At 54.5% G+C, this 21,859-nt stretch overlaps 1 protein-coding gene across 1 annotated transcript in view; it reads left to right on the top strand.

Moving 5' to 3' along the window:
- The window catches only part of LOC116952187 (cadherin-13-like), a 69,858-nt gene that overhangs the window by 30,364 nt on the left and 17,635 nt on the right, over positions 1 to 21,859 (top strand). The window contains exons 2-7 of the mRNA XM_032971317.2: positions 11,014 to 11,119; positions 17,486 to 17,580; positions 17,960 to 18,115; positions 18,885 to 19,029; positions 19,394 to 19,572; positions 20,104 to 20,244. Of these exons, the coding sequence (XP_032827208.1) occupies positions 11,014 to 11,119; positions 17,486 to 17,580; positions 17,960 to 18,115; positions 18,885 to 19,029; positions 19,394 to 19,572; positions 20,104 to 20,244 (822 nt within the window). The remainder of the gene's footprint in view (positions 1 to 11,013; positions 11,120 to 17,485; positions 17,581 to 17,959; positions 18,116 to 18,884; positions 19,030 to 19,393; positions 19,573 to 20,103; positions 20,245 to 21,859) is intronic.

Raw genomic sequence — 21,859 nt, 5'->3', positions numbered from 1 at the left:
GTTTTGGGTCATTGTCATGCTGGAATACCCATTTACAACCCATTTTCAATGCCCTGACTGAGGGAAGGAGGTTCTCATTGCAACTCCACGAGGTGAGAACTTGCATGGAGCCGCAGGCCGAGGGAGATTGACAGTTCTTTTTTGTTTCTTCCATTTGCGAATAATCGCACCAACTTTTGTCACCTTCTCACCAAGCTGCTTGGCATTGGTCTTGTAGCCCATTCCAGCCTTGTGTAGGTCTAAAATCTTGTCCCTGACATCCTTGAAGAGCTCTTTGGTCTTGGCCATGGTGGAGAGTTTGGAATCTGATTGATTGCTTCTGTGGACAGGTGTCTTTTATACAGGTAACAATCTGAGATTAGGAGCACTCCCTTTAATAGTGTGCTCCTAATCTCAGCTCGTTACCTGTATAAAAGACACCTGGGAGCCAGAAATCTTTCTGATTGAGAGGGGGTCAAATACTTATTTCCCTTATTAAAATGCAAATCAATTTATAACATTTTTGACATGCGTTTTTCCGGATTTTTTGTTGTTATTCTGTCTCTCACTGTTCAAATAAACCTACTATTAAAATTATAGACTGATCATTTCTTTGTCAGTGGGCAAACGTACAAAATCAGCAGGGGATCAAATACTTTTTTTCCCTCACTGTATATGCGTCTGCGGGTTATATGCATGTGCGGGCTATATGCAGGAAAATACGGTACTGGCGAAACGTCGTACTCACATTGTACATTTTGTGGACTTGTGATGCAGGTGATGGGTGGAGTTACCTGAGTAGAGGCGGGGCTACCTGACGAGTAGGCAGTGTGGGTGTGGCTGTGTAGAAGTAGGCGGAGCGGGGTGAGGTGCTACAAAACGGCTACCAAGTGGCCCGCTTGAGCCTCACAGAAATGTCGGTGTAGCTTCACGCAAGGCTTGGCTGCTTTGGTTACGAGGCAGTGTTTACGAATGACGGGTGGCGGGAATTGTTGTTCCCTGCGTGTCCTTCTACACCATGCCAAAGCAGTCACCTTAATGAAGGTTCATTTGAAAATTGCATTTCTCTCCCTGTTTTTTTTGTAATTGCAATCAGTTATCACAACAACAATAAAAAAACATCCCACCCGCTACCATGTGGGAAAACAGCGCTACGATGTTCGGAGTATCATTGCTTCCAGGGTGTTTGTCTCAATTTGAGAGCGTCGTAAATGTCACGGGCCATGCATATGATGCATGCGTCTTTGCTGGCAGCACGGAATGATCAATGTTTGCACAACACTCCCCGAGCGCTGGGACTCATTATGTTTGATCGGCAACGATGACATCTATACTCACAGCAGTCACATTATTTTACCTTAGACCAATACCACCAATACCATCCCGTTTATTTTGTGTTGTTATTATTACAAGCTTATTTACCCCAGAGAAGCCTCAATGAGCGTCACGACTCTTATTTAAGCGGTTCCTGCCAAGTTATTCCAATTGAGTGTATATTCCAATTGAGTGTATATTCCAATTGAGTGTAATTTGCGGAAATTTGTAAGTAGGCGAATTTAGACAATGAAGCTGGCATTAAAGGGCCCACTCTTGCACATGGCCTCACGGGATCTAAAATATGTGCTTGTGAATTGGACGGTGCGTATTTTTACAGTAAATACAGAACCAGCGTTAATAACCAGGACGGCCGCTGATTCGAACCGTGAACCTCTGCAACCAGTGGCGAACGCACGACCGCTATACCGTGCCACCGCCCCATTACAGAATCAGTATTTAGACTGCAGGAAGAATCCAATGAGCGATGCAAGCACTTTTTCACACACGTACAGTATGGGCGGGTCAGCAGTGTTACATTACAGGCAGACTTAGCTGAGCGCCACCCCGTATAACGCTGATACTGGTAGGAAACGTAGTGGACTGGAAACCCAACCGGGATTAATTCACAGGAGGCAGGGGTTTAATTGTGTATGTCTGTGGATGTCTGTCCACGTGTATCCAGACACCCGGATATATAACAAATGCGCTCCTAGTGGGCATTACTGGTAGGAAACGTAGTGGACTGGAAGCCCAACCGGGATTAATTCTCACAGGAGGCAGGGGATTAATTGTGTATGTCTGTGGATGTCTGTCCACGTGTATCCGGACATTCGGATATAAAAAATGGGAGGGGTGGGGCTGGGTGGAGAGGGGAGGGTAGGGAGGGGCTGGGTGGGGAGGGGCTGGGTGGGGAGGGGAGGGTGGGGAGGGGCTGGGTAGGGAGGGTGGGGCTGGATGGGGGGTGGGAGGGGTGGGGCTGGGTGGGGAGGGGCTGGTCACCCCGTGGTGCCCTTATAAAACTCAACGTTTAACCTACTCACGTCGGCTTGTGCACGCCCTCAAAGTCGGGCATATTTGCGGAATACACCACGTGGTGCCGCCGTTGACCCTGGCCACTGACCGAGCCAACCAACGTTCCTACCAGCCCCCTCCGCAGGAATGTGTTAAATACAATTAGTTATACAGTAGCGATGGCCAATGACACGCAGCGGCCGCCATCTTTGTTTACATTCGCTCGGCCAATGAGAGCGACTTCCGCTCTGAGCCAATCAGCACCCCAGCCTCCGTAATTTGATGATCACGATTCGTGATCACGATTCTATTTCTAATAGAAAAAAAGATTAGTTATTCAATACGCTCTGAGCTATGCCGCCCGAGCCAGTTTATTATAGAAACAAAAATAAACCACTCCATCTTCCCGGCAGTAGCACATCCAAACCTCATCTCCCACCACTGGCGTGTAGAAGAAGTGCAATAGAATGCACACGTGAGTACTTCATGCTGATGTATACAAATATTTACCATCTGTATTATTATTCGCGATATTACCGATACCCCAATGAAGCCCTCACTATTGCTCATACGTAATAAATAACGCTGTCGGGAACGGATCCCCATATATACATTTATATGACCCCTTTTAGCGCTGATTCGATTATTGCTCAGCGAGGTCTGCCTGTATAGTATAACGTGTGTGTGTGTGCGGCACATTTGCACCTGCGTTGTGTTGTGAGTTGTGTGAACTGTGTAAGAGAGTACGTGTCTGTGTTACAAGCAAGCATGCCAGCTGTTTGCGTGAAATGCGTTTTGTGGTTATTATATTATTTTTGTGCTTAACCCCTTACCTCCTATGAGCATGGTTGGCTACGTAAGGTGCGAAAGAAGTTCAACATACATCATACGAGTCCGTGTGTGTGTTGTTTGAAAAGGAAATATATTTTCTATTTTACCAGGATAGGCCCACAGAGCTGTGTAGCTCTTTTTGAGAAGCGATTTGGCCTCAAATGATAGCTCAACGAAGTGGATTATCCCGTGGTAATGTATAGCAACCAAATACTCTGAGCGCGTGATGTTGACTCTTAATGTGGATGGGGAAAACTGGAGAACGCAGAGAAAAATCCACGCGACCACGTGGAGAGAGACGCCGCAAACTCCAAACATACAGACGTCATGGTCGAGGAATGAACGCGCGCCCTCCTGTATACCTAGCGAGGTAGTTAACATCTCGCCAGCGTGTGTGTGAGCTTAGATGTGCGTGCCTTGTTGTCGTGTGTGTGTGCTGTCACCTGTCAAGTCATCTCAGGCAGTTAACTCGTAACACCTGGTGGACTGTCTCGTGACTGACTGCCAGCGAGCCTTCCACACTTCACGTGCCCTCGAAGTGCACCAAGCCTGGCACAAGCGGCTGCTGCTTTTTTCCCTTGTCATGTGTAAGGGTGCGCGTGTGCGGATGTCGTGCGCGTGTGTGGGGAGCGGTGGTGTAGTGGTTAGCGCTACGCTGCGCTACGAACCTAGCCACCCGAGTTCGATTCCAGCTCAGGGCCAACACCCAGTGACGATTATCTGAACCGATCCTGGGCCTCCCCTAGGTCGACTCAGCCTCAAATGAGTACCCGGTGCGGTGTGTAAACATCGCCACTGGGGAGACAAAGGCGGCCGGGCCGTGGTGCTGGCCACCCACCCCCTCGTGTACCGTTCGGGCCTTGAAAGGTGCTCGCTAACAGCACTTGTCCCAACAGTCTGTTCAGGTTATACGGGGGATCTTTGTCTTTGCCTATCAGAGCGATCTGAGTATTGGCTTCGTTAATAATATACATGCAGCCCCCCCTGGGAATCCCGTTGATTTTGCCGCAGTTCCCCGCCTCTCGCTAAGCTTGCCATGCGCCTACAGCCGTTTGCCGGCAACAGATTTACTCCATTCGCTTCTCCCCATGTCATCGTTTTTTGCTTGAAGTTATTGGCATATGGAATCTACGCGACACACACACTACACCATAGCTGTCAACCCATACGGCTTACCCGTATTCTTGTGCAGAGAAATCGAGCAACAACAAAATTTCGATTTAAAGCTTTCGTGACTGCAATGATTCATCTTCTTTGGTTCTTTCGGTAAAGTCACGTAGAATGAGAATAAAATAATAAATTGATAAAATAAAATAACACAATAATATTCTCACGACGTTTCGGTCACATGAAGGCCGCTTGTGTTGTGGCCGAAACGTCGTGAGAATATTATTGTGTTATTTTATTTTATCAATTTATTATTTTATTCTCATTCTACGTGACTTTACCGAAAGAACCAAAGAAGATCAACAACAAAATGTTGTTGTCTATTGTTTTGTGTTTCTCCCTTGTGATGGGACTTTGTAGGATGAACGTTGAGATACATCAGGGCACGGGGTGACCAATGAGGTCTGAATTGGTCCGTAGTGAGGTAGGGCACTGATGATGAATGGGTTGACAGGTGTGCTGCAGGCAGGGTAAGCCCCGACCTGTCTAACGCACCGAGTCAAAGCAGCCCCTGGCAGGGCTTTGCCCGACTGGATCTTGGCCCAGAGCGCCGCTATTCAACCCGGGGGGGTACGCGGACCCCTCGGGGTACCCGGCAACACCCCCAGGGTGTAGGTACGTGAGGTAGTTTACAAATGCGTAAAATTATATCATACACTACATGAAAACCATTGGTGAATAATCATTTATAAATCTGGCAATATAAAATTACTACGATAAAATGTAAATCTATTTGGTAACCGAGAATGATATGAAATACCTTGTCACATTAGGTCCTAATGTAAGCAGCCGAGAGCATCTGTGAATATAATTATTCCTGAAACGAGACCTTGTAAAGGTAATCAGACATTTACCAGGAGCGTTGTGGCAGGAATTGAGCCATAGCGACCTCGGTACAGACTGCCAGCTGTTACCGCTATACCAGACAGCTCACACTGCTGCTGTTGCTGCTGCTGCCAACGAAACAAATTCCACGACCCTTGCAACCGAACCGTGAACGTGCCGTTAAAGTTACAATAACGTCGCGAAACGCGTTGAGGATCATGTCAACGCTGGCGGGTCACTGGCCACTGGAGAAGAGAGAAAATAATGTCGACCCTTGCGCTAGCGGGCAGCCCACGGCGACACCGAGGGCTTTGATGATTGTGCGCGAGCGAAGACTCTCGGTTGTTTAGCGAGCGCCTAGCGGCCGAGCTGTCGTGCCTCGGCTCCCAATGCCTCGTGCATGTAAATGCACCGAGCTCCATCTCTCCCTCCCTCCCTTCATCCCGCCCGCCCGCCCGCATCCACACAAGACGTGGACGACGACTCTGCTGCCAGCGCCGCAGTAGCGAAGGGGCGCGGTTGCGGTGCGTGGGGGGGGGGGGTATTGATTATTCTAATGGCTCTGGTAACAGCTACGCCAAAGCAATGCCGCAACCGATAGAGAAGCGTCGGACGACCTTTACAAAGATGGCCCGCCCGCGTTTCTAATCCACGCCGCGTTACGAGCGCTGCTCCCCGCCGCCTTCTGCCCGTCCTCTTCCCGTTCCGCGCACATTCGCTGACCCTCCCCGCGGTGATTTGACCCCGAGCCTTAAGGAGGAGACGGTAAAGGTTGGCCCCCGAAGGTCAGGCGATCCACGCCGCGTGGTGAAACAAAACGCGGTCGCATTGCCGGGCGGTGTCGCGGTGGGGGAACCAGCCCCACGATGGACGGGGATGACTGTGGAAAAGAGCTTTATGGCTCGTCGGATTCCTCCGGTATGAATACATATTCTGACTTGCGAGCCGGAGCGAGAGGACAAACATTCCCGTGCGCGAGTGGAATGCGTTTGACAGGAGAGCGCACCTGCACTGTGGCTCAGAGTAACGGTCCCTTTACAGGGCTGGGAATGGGAATACATTACTGGTGGAACTCAGAAATTATTCCCCCCCCAACCCCCACCATATCTGAGGAGGAAAATCACTACGTGTGTGCGTCTCTGTGCTTCTCTGTGGGTTTCTGTGCGTGTCTGTGGGTCTCCCTGCTAATATAGCACACGTATTTGTGAGTCAAATTACATATATTTTTTTTTTCAAAGAAAAATCCCTGATTCCTTTCGGAACGTAGTCGCAGGGTTCAAATTGTCACTCCCACCACGGCGTTCCTGCCCATGTCCACCAGTGCCCTGTAAACCGCTCCAGCTCCCCCATTATAGACGCATCGTGGCGAGAGAGGTGTTCTCTGCTGATGGTGGTGGTCACGAACCGGGTTTGATTCCCGCTCACGAACATCGCCAGTAACGATTATCTGAACCGGTCCTGGGACTCCCCTAGGTCGGCTCAGCCTCAAATGAGTACCTGGTGCGGTGTGTAAACATAGCAACTAGGGAGACAAAAGCGGCCAGGCGTGATGCCGGCCACCCACCTCATCGTGTGCCGCGCCAGCCTTCACAGGTGCTCAGTAACAGCACCTTCCCCAACAGTCTGTTAAGGCTACACGGGGAATCTTTCTCTTTGGTGGTCACAGTGGTGGCAGTGAGGCGGCCGGGCCGCGCGGTACAACCACTCCCGTGGTCCCCCGGCTTAAAGTGCCAACCTCACGTCTCCAACATTTATGTTGTTGCCATTTGAGCCGACAGAATTGACCAGACCGCGGATATGTGTGTGCAGCGGCTGGATATTTCCTTCACCGAGTGGTGGAACCATTCACCTGGAGATTTGACGAATCGCCTCGATTCACGGTCACATCTCTATTTGGAAATTAATTTATTATTACAAAGTGGAGAATTCCATTGGTTGTGTGGACCCACAAAACGTATCATTATGATCAGCCATTTTCAATCCACTCCTGGATGAAGGCCTCCTCAATTGCTGACCCGCCCATTCTGGACATCTTCCGGGAAAAAAAAAGCTTTATAGCTCATCGGATTCCTCCTGCAGTCTAAATAATATTCTAATTCTGAAGCCATCGCCATCTCTTACCATCGTGCGATGCAACAATCCACCCAGCCACCTGCACATGACCGGCTCTTATGGCTCCATCTCCCCGGTCGACGTGCTCTCAGGCACATTCCACTCCTTGGCTGCCACTCCATCACTAATCTTGACCATCGTCCCTGCTAGCCGTGACGCGTCCTGAGATCGAGACGCACCTCCCCCCACCCCCTTCATCCTGCTACGGCAGCTTGAAGCAAGTGATGTTGGCGAGCACGTATTGTGGATAGCGCTATCTGCGGGAGGGCAGTGTGCCATCGCACCCAGCCAGCCACCTTGGTCTCCCCAGCCCTGATGCTCATCATACCACCGCCACTACATCAAGAATAACATTCTAGGCTGAGTTGACCTAGGGCAGATCCACATAAGGTACAGATACAACAAGTAGGACCTTTTCCCCAGAGCAAACCCGCACGTGTTTCTCAGCACCGGATCTATTATCCTAACCGTGCAGTTGCTGTAATCAAGTTGAACACGGCATCATCGGTACCAGACCTCGGTATAAATCAGTGCCCCGAGACCCGACACACGGACGCCAACCCCGCGGACCGTCCGGGTCAAAACCGGGCAGGTGGTAACCCGAGACGCTCGTTGCCACTTGATGTGCATGGCCCAAGGTTGTGAAGCTGTGCTCGCGGGAGATGCCGCATTAGCTTGCACGCCGCGCACACACACACAAACACATGCACGCACGCCCACTGCTTGCAAATTCCCTTGGCTGTTTTTAATTTGCAGGAGATTCCACAACCACCCCCAACACATATCAGAGAGTCACGGCAGCACTACCGCAGCAGCACACGCGAAGGTAGAATTCATCATCGCCGGCCACATCCACTCTCTTCCAGGCCCCTCACACTGAAGTATAAAGCAAGACCGGACCGGTGCTTCCGCGCCAGGGCAAGGCTTTGACGCATCCGTAGCGCTCGCACGTTGGCACATCGCAGTGTTTAAACTCCCACGGAGGCCTTGTTCCTGCTGAGTGGGCCGTTACATTGAGGGGGAATGATGCTGCGGATGCAGCTGGTGAACATGGCTGGATGCGGGCGCGCGAGTGTGGGCAGAGTCATTTTACCCACGGTGTGAATTTGGCATTCATCACGAGCCTCCTGCACCGCGATCTTGGCAGCCCCCACGTAGCCACCCTGGCCAAGTAACTTAAGCTGCGGAGCGACTGGCTCGAAGTCGCAAGGTTTTAAGTTCAATCCCCATAGCAGCTAGACTCAACCCATCTGCGTTCTTCCGTGGTCAATAAAATGAGTACCACTTTGCGGGGGGGGGGGGGGGGGGGGGCGTTCAACAGCTGTTGTCATATGGATAGACTTGCCTACCCCCCCCCCCCCGAATAGGAATGTGGAATTTCCACCCATTGCTCAAAGATCTATATTTCAATGGGAGATGTGCACCGCCGTCAGTAATTCACTGACTTGTCCACAAAGTGCAACATCACAGCGCCGCGCGTCAGTGGCGCGTGGGCTGGGGCCGAGAAGCGACGCGTGGCGTGAGTGCAGTCAAACTCATTCCGGCGCGGACACAAACTCATTACTCGCCATGCGCTTGCATGGCAACCTTGTGGGTCATTTGAGAATATGAATAGAATTAAAACAATGCCGCTGGGTTCATGTGATATTGAAAATAAATAAACCCAAATAAATACATGAAACATATGCTGATGGTTAATATAAGTCTTGAAGGCCGGTACTGCAGTCTAAATATATTTATTTTTAAGTGGATATGCGTAATATATGATGTTTGGGTTTATTCAATTTTAATGTGAATTTGGCACGCAGTGTCCTAGTCAGACAGCTCATCACCGAGCCGCCTGGCTTGACGCCAACAGCTCATTTCCCTCCAGACATCCGGCACTGTCTCTGAAGACTCACCAAAGCCTGCAGTCTGCCGTAAAAGTGGAAGTTAAAGACCCGATGGCATGACGCCCCAGCGTAAGCTCTCTATCTCTCTCACCACCGATCATCGTCCATTAGGGGTCGGCGGGGTTGGACACCATCTACGGTTGCCAGCTGTCCCGGATTGACGTGGGACTGTCCGGGAGCCGGTGCACCAGTCAGTGTTCGGGTGACAGCGGGAATTGAGTTGTAACCAGATCTGGTGATGGCTTTTCGTTGAACGTTATTGCAGTGTACCGCACGGTTTTGAAAATCGACCTAGGCTGCTGGCACTGTGATCCCTACGAACGCACTGATATGCACGAGCAAATGAACAAACCGCATGCCAGCAGGCCTACGGGAAAGATAATATATGGGAAAATAATAGGTGCAGCCCTGCAATTCCTTGCGCATGACACTGCTCGCAAAAGGGCCTCCGCTACAGGGAGCTCTAGAGTGGTCTGTGGTCTACTCTTCCACACTGATCAGACTTTTTGGAAGAGGTGCGCATACCCACATTATACAGCACCACACACGACCGGCCGATAAACAAACTGTGGGCAGGGACGGTTCGGAAGGGGTGGAGAATTGGGAAACTTCCAGTATCGTTTCGACTGCTCCACTCGGAGGTGGAATCGAACCGGCGACATTGGGATTGCAAGTCCATTGTGACACCTATCGTTACACTGCTGTGGCAGCTGCCTTCATTGCCGAGTTATAAAAGCGACACGTGTCGTGCTGGCTGCTCAAGACGTTTCTATTCGTGCGGGACACCGGTACTAACCAGTGTTAGCCGCTGTTAACCCACTGGGCCCAATTCCATTTTATAAAATTACCCACAGAACACCACGGACAATGTTGTCTACATAGCTCCAGTTACACGGATTCTTAAAAAAAAAACATCGGGTCAATTAAAGTCTTCACGGCCAATGCCACTTGATCACACCCTTTCCTCTGCCAAAAAAATATAATGGAAATTTATGGGCTCTCATCTGTTTATAAATATATATATATTTAAACCCTATTGCTGTGCTTCCACGGGCAATTTACGTTTCATTTCGCCCTAATGAGCGAATTCATCTGTGTTAACTAATGGCTGCGCCTCTCACTGTGACTTCACCAAGGTTACTCGTTAAGTAAAGCCTCATTCTCCAAGCCTCATTATGCTACATCTACAATGTGAGTCCAGCAGTGCAGTGGCAGATCCAGGGGGGAGGGGCGGGCGGGGGGGGGGTGATGTGGGCAATCGCCCCCCTTCCTCCTCAGGACCCCCACATCGATATTTTATTGATATCTATCAGAGTAAATACTTTGAACGGTTTTATTACTATTGTTGTAGGGCCTTATTTTAAAAGATGGCCATGTCAGGTCCACCGCACCTCGCTTGGGAATTTCTTTTATTGAGGTGCCCTCTCGTGCGCTCTCTCCGGGCGCACACCTTCCACTCGCTCGCAAACCCTCCGTTCGCAGCGTGAACAAGTAACGCTGCATGCCATGTAATTATCAGCGACGTGCCCGCTCGACTGTGGCGGTGCGAGTCTCCCCGCACGTTTAACCAAGCGCTAGTGGCCATGCTGCACGTGGCTGCTGCCTGTGACCCAGCACTGTGGAGGCAGCAGCGTGGGTTGGTGGATCGAGGAGGTGCCATTCCCCTGGCTTGCCAGGAGAGACAGTACAGCAGCAATGTGGACTCCACCTGTTCCGTCTGTATGGTGTCAACTGCCGAGTGTTCGCCCCTCGCACGGGTGGGCTTCTCCGGGCGAGTCGGGCGGAGGTGCGAGAGTCTTCGTGCGCCTCCGATTAGCACGGTTGGCTACGCACGGTGCGAAAGACGTTCACCATGCGCACGAACTTACGTGTCTCGCAGCTGCTGCTCGCTGCACTGCTCCTCTCCGGCTGCACCTGGGCGAGCCCCAAGCCCGATGAGAAGGAGGAGGAGGCGCAACCACAAGCAGCACTCAGCAGCATCCACCGTGAGTGATCCTCCCGCAACTCCCTGCACCACCCCGCACCTGGGGCGCCGGGGCACGGCGCGAATCGCCGCCTAACGTCGCGAGGCCGCCTCCCCCCCCCCCCACCGCCGCGAGCGAGACGCGGCCCGAGCCGGGAGAGCGGCGCCGCGAACGACCACGCCGGTGGCGCCGGTTGTCGGGGGCCGCTCCGGGCCGCGTCGTGTCGGGGGCCGCTCGGGCCGCGTCGTACAGCGGAGGCTCGGCTGTGGCGAGCGTCGCGCTCGCTTGAACACTCGGCACCCTGGCCGCTGCCGGGCCTTACGTCCCGTCGAGCTCGAACCGGCTGATGGTGTCTCCAGCACCGAGGGGAACCCAGTTCAGCGTTGAGGGCCACAACTGTCCGAGTGTAGCGAATCGGCTAAGTCGTCTCATTCTGCGCAATAAATAATTATAATAGTACCATCAGCCTCATCAAAAACAGGGCGATGCCCACATATTTTTCATGAATCAACAATGAAAGGCAAGCCGCGGTAGTGCGATTGTGGCCATACAATCCAAACTATGGACCGTATCGTAAACCACTGTAGTCTGCGCCCTTTCAACGGAGAAAGAGGAACAGCAAAACGACATGAACGAACTCTCTCCTGAAGCCCTCTCGCCGTGGCCAGCAAACCTCGACATTGGACGTCGAGCTCCTGAGCCACATTGCTGCTGCCACCACATGCAAGAATAGAACTGAATGAAGGTTGGATTTTCTTTTTCTAAATCCAGTCAAATTTGACACTTGGGCGGTTTTGAAACTATGTGGATTCACACACAATCGGGAATTCCTATTATTCCTGTACAGCTGCCATAAGACACGTCCTTGATGGGTGTCAGATGAGCACGCGGATTGCAACTTCCCAACGCCTATAAATGTCCCTGCATCACTGCGGTCTCCAAACCTTCCACCGGTATAAAAAATAATCAAACTGAATGGGCTCTCACAGGGTTCAATACATGGCACTCATCCCAAATGAACTGGATTTATAAGGGTACCCTGCTGATGACCGTGGAAGTAACGGTCAGGTTAACTAAGGGCAGCTTCCTGGGAGATCTGTGACGTTTTTCACGAGGTTCGAGATGTGCGATGCACGGCCACTTTCTCTATCTGGAAAAAATAAATCATAGTTCCAGGAGGAAAGCCCTGACACACGGCGAGATGATGCCCAAACGCCTCTGATCGTGACCCCGTTGCCCTGCAGATGGGCGGTCTCGTGCAGACCCCATCCCTGTGTAATCCACCAACCGCACTTCCGAGGCACACAATACAACAGTAGAATTATAACTTCAACTTGTAATGCGCCGCACAATATTCGCTCACTCTCTGAGAGAGAGAGAGAGAGCGACCTCAGAGGTGCGAGGAGGAACCAGTAAAGCAGCCACGCGGTGAGCCGGAACCAACAATTGCCCCAGCTCTGACGTCCTCTATGCAGCATGTTGTGATTGGCCAATTGATGAGTGTTTACATGTGGGAGAAAACACCTGGAGATAACCCATGAGAGCGAGGGAGAAACACTTGCATGCAGATGGAACAGGTGCAGTTCACATTTTGGCTGTACTGCAATCTCCTAACGAGCCAGGGTACGGCTCCTCCTCGACGCCCACGGGGCTTTAACAACAACGGTTGTCCGGTGATTCACCAAGCCTCGCTGCTGCCCTCACCGCGCTAGGTCACAGCCGGCAGCCACGTGCAGCACGGCCACGAGCCACAGCCGAGTGGGCACGTCGCTGGCGATGCCATGGGATGGCAGCGTCACTGGTTCACGCTACGAGCGAGCGGGAGATTTAAAATCCGCGGTGCCGGCCACGCCGGGTTTCCTCCGCACGAAGGAAGCGCCGTCCCGTCCATCGCGCCTCAATCTGCCCGACTCCTCGTGTTTCGGGTTCTTCTTCCTTTTATTCATTTAAAATTAATCACGCTCCGCCGCTACTCCTGGCGCAAATATCCACATCCAAGCTCCTCGATGTAGAATTACAGCTGTTGCTCTGCATCAGCATCAGCCGTGTTGTTCCATTATTGGAAACCTCATTTGCCAGTAACAAAATATCATAATTGGTTTTTTACCCTTTTATCTGTCATCAGCCGTGTTGTTGTTTGCATGCGCTGCTTGCATGCGATCATTGCATTATTTACACGCCATGTGAATTAAATATGAGGCCGAACCAACAGACATAACATATTGGCATTCGAAATATATTGCTGTAGCAGGCTACATCTAAACTAGACCCAAAGAGTGACCAACGCACATTGAGATCAAGGTTGCACATAGAAGAAGACAACGTGATGGTGCAGGCAGTGATGAGACGGAAACTGGCACTACATGGACGCACATTTAGGATGGATAACAACAGGAGCATTTAAAGTGTTTTGTTCGCAAAAAATGAAAGAAACCGGAAAGAGAGGAAGAACGAACAGAGGGGTGGCTTGACGACAATATCGCAAGAGATCGGTGCCAGAAACATGTGGCCATTACTTGAACATATTGGCACAAGGCAGAGAAAATTACGAAACGTGCAGTGGAAACCAACGGAGCTATCTGCCCCGTGGGATGGTGATGATGATGATAATTATGACGATCATATTTAAATGTCACCAAGGGTTTGATCAAACGTTCCAAGCAAGTGGGTGCCCACCGGCTAACGGCTTGGGGGCTTGCTTACCGAGGCTACCCCGGGGGTCACAGCGTTGGTCACAGCCCGCTGCTCGTGGCCAGGCCCGGTATGAGGACGTGATGGGTGGGGGGGGGGGCGGTGAGAGATTGCGAAACATCGGAGATCCAGCGGCAGCGTCGGGCACGGGCGACATCGGCGGATACCTCGAGCCGAAAATGTCGGGGGTGGTGCAAAAAATAGATTTGAGAGCTGCGGCCTTTCTATATTTAGAGGGCACTCGTGGCGACACAGACCGGGGTGGCCGTGGTGGTGTTAAACCTCGCGACGGCCCTGCCGAGGAAGATCCCCGTTCAGTTCTTGTGCATGGCGGCAGGGAAGTGGTCAGGACATCGATGCCAACGTTGGAGGTCTTTTGCTGGCCACGACGAGAGGGGCTTCAGCAGAGAGACGGAGTGAGTTCGTGTGGTTCTGCTGTTTCTCTACGATAAGGGCTATCCTGTGTAAACAAACTTAAGTGATGCTGTTTTTTTCAACTAAAACTTTCAACAAAACAGAAGCGGTGGTTCTAGAAGCGGTGGTAAAGTGGACGGAGCCCCTGAGAGATTGAGAGGAGCTGCTGCGCCTGTTTCTACTGTAGCCGCTATGAATAAACAACCTCGTGCCCCCCCTCCTCCTCGTGGCCCCTCCCCCCCCTCCTCGTGCCCCCTCTCCTCGTGCCCCCCTCCTCCTCGTGCCCCTCCCCCCTCTCCTCGTGCCCCCCCTCCTCGTGCCCCCTCTCCTCGTGCCCCCTCCCCCCTCTCCTCGTGCCCCCCCTCCTCGTGCCCCTCCCCCCTCTCCTCGTGCCCCCTCTCCTCGTGTCCCTCCCCCTCCCCGTGCCCCTCCCCTCCCCCCTCTCCTCGTGCCCCCTCCCCCCTCTTCTCGTGCCCCCTCGCCCCTCTCCTCCTGCCCCCTCCCCCCTCTCCTCGTGCCCCTCCCCTCGTGTCCCCTCCCCCCTCTCCTCGTGCCCCTCCCCTTCCCCCTCTCCTCGTGCCCTTCCCCCCTCTCTTCGTACCCCCGCCCCCCCTCTATGCGTGCCACCTGTGGCCACGTCTCTGTGACAAGGCAGTGGTCGTCATTTCACTGACCACGGATGCGGCTGTGCTGACCTCCGCCAACATTTGAACTCTCGGCCTCCTCGCGGCTGCTCTCTGGCAGCGCAGCGCCAGCGCGACCCACGGGAGGTCAGGGATATTCGCGTCACGGTGAACGATGTCAGAATATTTATTTAAACTGGAGGAATCCGACGAGCGATAAAGCTCTTTTTCACAGATGTTGCGGCGCTGGCGGCCGCGATTAGCGCCGCCGTGGCCGCATTCCACGTTCCCGCGCCAGGCCCTCTTCGCACCTCTTGGTGCCACGGACGGACGTCAAGATGCGGCCCTCGGTGTCTGCAAACACGCGCGGTGCCCAGCGCGCCGAAACGGATCTGGTGGCTCAGGGCAAATTTTCAGATGAGCAGCCCTCGGCCCTTTTTGAGGCCCCCCTCGGAACTGAGGTCCTGGGCAAACTCGCACTCGCCACCACCGACTAGAGTCGTCGTGGTGAGGTTGGTGGGTCACGCAGAGATGTCTCTGATACTCCATTATCCACGCTGGGAGCCAGTGGCGCTGCCTTCCAGTGTGGAGTGGCCATTAAAATCAAACAACACTTTGGGCTCTTCGCGGCTTCGTGTGTTTGACATTCTCCACGATTACTACTACGATAAGAGCTGGCACAGCAGCTGGAGACTAATAATAGTAAAAAAATATATATAATAATGATGATGATAAAAAAAAATTAGAAAGCGCCTTTCTACAAGGTACTCAAAGCGCAGTACGTCACAATAAATAAAACAGTTCAAGAAATGGTTTTTAAAAATACCTCGTTGCCCGGGGGAGGAGTAATTCAACTCAGGCGTATTGGAGCTCACGGAGAGATCCGAAAGCAACGGAGAATAAACACCCCGCTGTCGCCGTCATGCCGGAGTCACGGACAACACTGGGCGCCTGGGCGTTCACACACAGCCAGGGGGAGCAGCACAACAGAGGGAGCCACGTCCAGGGAATACAGGGTAGGGCGGGGGGGGCGGGCACCGGCCATCGATGAGCGGAGCCTTCGGGACGGCCGCACGTACGGGGTCAGCAAATCCGCGAGTGAGCTCGGTTGTCCGGTTTTGAGAGGCTTATAGGTCACAAGGAGGATCTCAAACAACACTCTGAACTGTAAATGAATTAGCCACTGAAGAGAGGCATGCCAGGACTGTTGATCGGATTCTGGCAGCCGAGTTCTGGACTCGTGTCGGCACGACGAGTCCACGCTGACTTCACGCCACCGATGCTCAAGTCGACGAAATTGGAGTCGAGCATCCAGCGTCGAGCTGAGCGTCTCAAAAGCGACGGAGGTTTCTCGGGCGGCGTCATCAACCCGAGCGGCGTCACCAACACCAGAGATGTCACCAAGCCGAGCGGCGTCACCGACACCAGAGGCGTCACCAACACCAGCGGCGTCACCAACACCAGCGGCGTCACCAACACGAGCGGCGTCACCAACACCAGCGGCGTCACCAACACGAGCGGCGTCACCAACACCAGCGGCGTTACCAACACCAGCGGCGTCACCAACACCAGCGGCGTCACCAACACCAGCGGCGTCACCAACACCAGCGGCGTCACCAACACCAGCGGCGTCACCAACACCAGCGGCGTCACCAACCCGAGCGGCGTCACCAACACCAGCGGTGTCACCAACACGAGCGGCGTCACCAACACCAGCGGCGTCACCAACACCAGCGGCGTCACCAACACCAGCGGCGTCACCAACACCAGCGGCGTCACCAACCCGAGCGGCGTCACCAACACCAGCGGCGTCACCAACACCAGCGGTGTCACCGACACCAGCGGTGTCACCGACACCAGCGGCGTCACCAACACCAGCGGCGTCACCAACACCAGCGGTGTCACCAACACCAGCGGTGTCACCAACCCGAGCGGCGTCACCAACACCAGCGGCGTCACCAACACCAGCGGCGTCACCAACCCGAGCGGCGTCACCAACACCAGCGGCGTCACCAACACCAGCGGCGTCACCAACACCAGCGGCGTCACCAACACCAGCGGCGTCACCAACACCAGCGGCGTCACCAACCCGAGCGGCGTCACCAACACCAGCGGCGTCACCAACACCAGCGGCGTCACCAACCCGAGCGGCGTCACCAACACCAGCGGCGTCACCAACACCAGCGGCGTCACCAACACCAGCGGCGTCACCAACCCGAGCGGCGTCACCAACACCAGCGGCGTCACCAACACCAGCGGCGTCACCAACACCAGCGGCGTCACCAACCCGAGCGGCGTCACCAACACCAGCGGCGTCACCAACACCAGCGGCGTCACCAACACGAGCGGCGTCACCAACACCAGCGGCGTCACCAACACCAGCGGCGTCACCAACCCGAGCTCTCGCGCTCTTCCCACGCGCGTCTCAACTCCGCGGCGAGACCTTGTACCTCCATCGGCGCGTCCCTTGTGAATCCGCCGTTTCCTCACCACAGTCGCTGCCGGGACCCTCACCTCCCCACTCCCTTCACCTCCATCACATCCCTCAACTCCCCGCGTCCCTCACCTCCCCGCACCGCCCCTCAACGCGTTCATTCCGGGTCGTTGCACTGACACCCTCTGCGACGACCGCGTGTGTCCGCCCCCCCCCCCCGCGCAGGGGTGCTGCTGAGCCGGAGGCCTCGCACGCTCACGGCCAACAACATCTACGTGTACGAGAACCTGCGGGGAACCTTCCCTCGCGAGGTCGGCAAGGTGAGGCGGCGGCAGAGGCCGGCGCGCCGGTGAACGAGGCACCGGCCCCGCGCAGTCATCGCCCCCACCCCCCCCCCCCCCCAGTTCCCCCCCCCCTCCCGGCCCTCATTGGCGAGGAAGAGAAATCGCCGCTCGGCGTATTAGAGTCAACGTGGCCCTGTTTTAGGTCGTGAGGCTTTCTTCCAGTGAACTGTTACACGACACTTTGACCCTCGAGTGAGAAACTCCCTGGCCCTCGACCATCCTGTCGCTAACCCCTAACTACCCCATTACCTCCATTCACGCGCCCTGACCCCCTTCCCTGAACCTTGCTTTGACCTCTGCCCTAACCCCCTGCCCTGACTTGACCCCCTGCCCTGACCACCCTGCCCGACCCCAGGCGGAGGTGACGGACCGCCTCCCGGGCGAGGTTTACTTCCGGCTGCACGGCGCCGGCGCTGACGAGGAGCCGCGCGGGGTGTTCACCATCAACGAGAGGGACGGCACCATCTTCGTCACCCATCCGCTGGACCGCGAGTACATCGCCCAGTACCAGGTACGGGCAGCACGAACACACACGCTCGCAGAGAGACACACGGGTGGACACACGCTCGCAGAGAGACACACGCACAGAGACACACTCACAGAGAGACACACGCACAGAGACACACTCACAGAGAGACACGCGCATGGACACACACTCGCAGAGACACACACGCACAGAGACACACTCACAGAGAGACACACGCGTGGACACATGCTCGCAGAGAGACACATGCACAGAGACACGCTCGCAGAGAGACACACGCACAGAGACACGCTCACAGAGAGACACACGCGTGGACACACGCTCGCAGAGAGACACACAACAAGAAAAGACGAATACAAAGATCCCCCGTATAGCCCTGACAGACTGTTGGGGCAAGTGCTATTAGCGAGCACCTCTGAAAGCTGGCACGGCACCACGTCCGCCCGCCTATGTCTCCCCAGTGGCGATGTTCACACATCGCGCGAGGTACTCGTTTGAGGCTGAGTCGACCTAGATAATCGTCACTGGTGTTGGCCGTGAGCGGGAATCGAACCCGGGTTGCCGAGTTCGTAGCGCGCCGTGCCAATCACACACAGACACGCAACCACACACAGAGGTACGCAGACACAGTCGCACTTGCAACGCGGAGACGTAGCGGGCACACGCGCTGTCAGGGCAGGCGCTGTTAGCGAGGGCCTCCGACAAAAGCTCACGAGGCACTCTCGTCAGTAACGCTCACATTGATCCCCGAATGTCGACCCCGAATGCGTCGCTGGTGCCTCCCGCCACGTGGCAGCTGCGGGTGGAGGGCGTGAGGGTGGACGGCTCGCAGCTGGAGAAGCCCGTGCTGCTGGAGGTGCGCGTGCTGGACCTCAACGACAACAAACCACAGTTCACGCACGGGCCCTACAAGGGCACGGTGCAGGAGGGCTCGCCCAACGGTACGGAGCGCGTCACACACACCACGTGCGGGCACCGCGTACGTCACACCACGTACGTCACACGCACCGCGTACGTCACACCACGTACGTCACACGCACCGCGTACGTCACACCACGTACGTCACACACACCAGGTACGTCACACCACGTCCGTCACACACACCACGTGCGGGCACCGCGTACGTCACAACACGTACGTCACACACACCGCGTACGTCACACCACGTACGTCACACACACCAGGTACGTCACACCACGTCCGTCACGCACTGCGTACATTGCGCACAGGCCACGTACGTCACACACACACACGGGCGCACACTTTACACGTCACACTTCTCGAATCGCCGCGCTCGCGCCCCAGGGACGGTGGTGATGATGATGACGGCGGAGGACGCGGACGAGCAGGACACGGACAACGCGGAGCTGCGCTACACCATCCTGAGCCAGTCGCCCACGGTGCCCAGCGCCCACATGTTCACCATCGACCCGGAGACGGGGAGCATCACCACCAACGTGGACGCGGCACTGCTCGACCGTGAGGTCAGGGGGGGTGCCCCCCGCCCTCCAGCCCCTACCACTCCCCGCTCCGGCCCCTGGGGCGGCCGCCGCGCGTTGAGATCAGGGAGGCTGTAAACTCCGACTCGGGTTTTCCAGTCTCAACAAGGGATAGCGCACACGGGTGGATAAATGTATAGCAGCCAAATACTCGAAACGCCTGACGTTGATTCTAAATGGGGAGGGAAAAACCGGGGGACCCGGATAAAAAAATCCGCGCGACCACGGGCGGAGAGACACGCAAACTCAAAATATACAGCGGGCGTCAGGGTCGGGCTTGAACCCACGACCTCCTGCGTACCAGGCGAAGGAGTTATCTCGCCAATGTCGAGTGTCTGCTGCTGGCCACGACGAGAGAAATAGTTTGCGTGGCTTTGCTGTCCCCCCTCCGTTGAAGGAGTGCAGACTGCAGGGGTGCTCTGTGTGGTCCCTAGTTCGGGCTGCGCCACGTCGAGGAGCTGCGACGCGACGAGCGCGACCCCTGACCCCTGACCCCCTGACCCCGTGCGTGTGCAGTCTCTCCCAACGCTGGCGTACGAGCTGGTGGTGGAGGCGCGCGACACGCCGGGGGTCGAGCAGGGCCTCACCGGCACGGCCACCGCCACGGTGCACATCACCGACAAGAACGACCACGCGCCCGTGTTCACACGCACCTCGGTACGCTGCTCCCTCTCGCCCTGCTCCGCTTCCGCTGCTCTCCACTCCACTCCCCCTCGGCTCCCCTCTGACCCGCTCGCCGTGAACACGCGAGGCTAACAGCGCGAGCGGCTCGCATTGTCGTTTATTTTTAGCATAGTCGCTGAGCGCAGTGCCCACGTGGGCCCGAAACGGAAAATGGGCCCGCAACGTTGCTCTTATCAGAGCTTGGGAAAAGAGAGACGACGGGAGGAGAGAATTCCAGAGTGGCAGTGTGCGGGGGGAAATGCATAAAGAAAAGTGAGGTGACCTGCGGCGTGGTGAGCGGGTAATTGTGCGAGCAGGTGAGTTCGCGTGAGTGAGGAGGTGAGTTAGTGGGTGGGGAAGTGTGTTGCTGCGACCTGCTGCAAGGGTGGTGCTGATTGAAGAGAGTGCGAAGCGGTGAGTGTCTGGTGGACCGAGTCTTCAACACGGGAGGAGGAGGGATGAATGAGTGAAGAACGGTGCCTATGGTTTTAGCAATATAAGGGCGAAAACTTGATTTGACGAATACGACGTTTCGATTGCAACACAGGCAACCGTCATCAGGTGTGAATGCAAGCTCGGAGAGAGACACATACACAGAGAGAGATAGACACACAGAGAGAGACACATACACAGAGAGAGAGACACACAGAGAGAGAGACACACACAGACACGGAGAGAGACGCACAGAGAGAGAGACACACACACAGACACGGAGAGACACACACATAGAGAGAGAGACACACAGAGAGAGAGACACACACAGACACGGAGAGAGACACACATAGAGATAGACACACCGAGAGAGAGAGAAACACACAGAGAGATATACACAGATAGAGAGAGAGACACACACACACAGAGAGAGACAGAGAGAGACACACACGCAGAGAGAGACACAGAAAAACAACTCTATGACGAGGTATTATACAGAGAGGGGGAGGGCAGAGAAATTAGCAAGTCAATGAGAGCGGGATCGGGAGAGAAATTTGAAGTTTGAGAAAACAAACCGAGTAAACGTAGAAATGTAATGCAATGCAACACAGAGAATCGGCTAACACAATAGTTAACACTTTACCTATTTGATTACGTTCTTCTAAAGATTGCTAAATTTGAAGTTAAGTATGAGAGAGAGGGGGGGGGTGTGGGGCAGAGAAGGAGGTAAGTTAGTGGGTGGGGAAGTGTGTGGAAGATTTCGAGCAAGCGACCGGAGCGACTCGCTGAGTGATGCATCGACAATCAACTCGACTGCTGCGGGGGTCGCAGCAGTCAGGGAGGGGTTGGCCTTCGACGTGGCAGTGGCAGCGGCAGCGGCGGCGGTGGCGGCGGCAGGAGGATTCCAACTTGGACCGATCCGTGTTGGTCTCATTCAATAGCGTCGTGTGTCCAGGCTCTTCTCCGTCGTGCCTGATTGTGACGTCACTGGAGTTCTCCGGTGACGTCAATGCCACGTAACGCTCACACTTTTTTAATTAAATTGGAATGCAAAGTCAAATGTGTCGTCTCGATTTCATAGGGAGGACTTCCTTCGTTTAATGTTTACTGTTCAAGTATTGCGAATAGAACCAGAGAGTATGGATCCTTGCAGTCACGAAAGCTTTAAATCTAGTAT

This window comes from Petromyzon marinus, chromosome 45 (genome assembly GCF_048934315.1).
Source record: "Petromyzon marinus isolate PM22_M1 ecotype Great Lakes invasive population chromosome 45, UKy_Petmar_22M1.pri1.0, whole genome shotgun sequence".
Taxonomy (NCBI): domain Eukaryota; kingdom Metazoa; phylum Chordata; class Hyperoartia; order Petromyzontiformes; family Petromyzontidae; genus Petromyzon; species Petromyzon marinus.
Note: the sequence above shows the minus strand (reverse complement) of the source record. Positions and strands in the feature narration are given on the sequence as shown.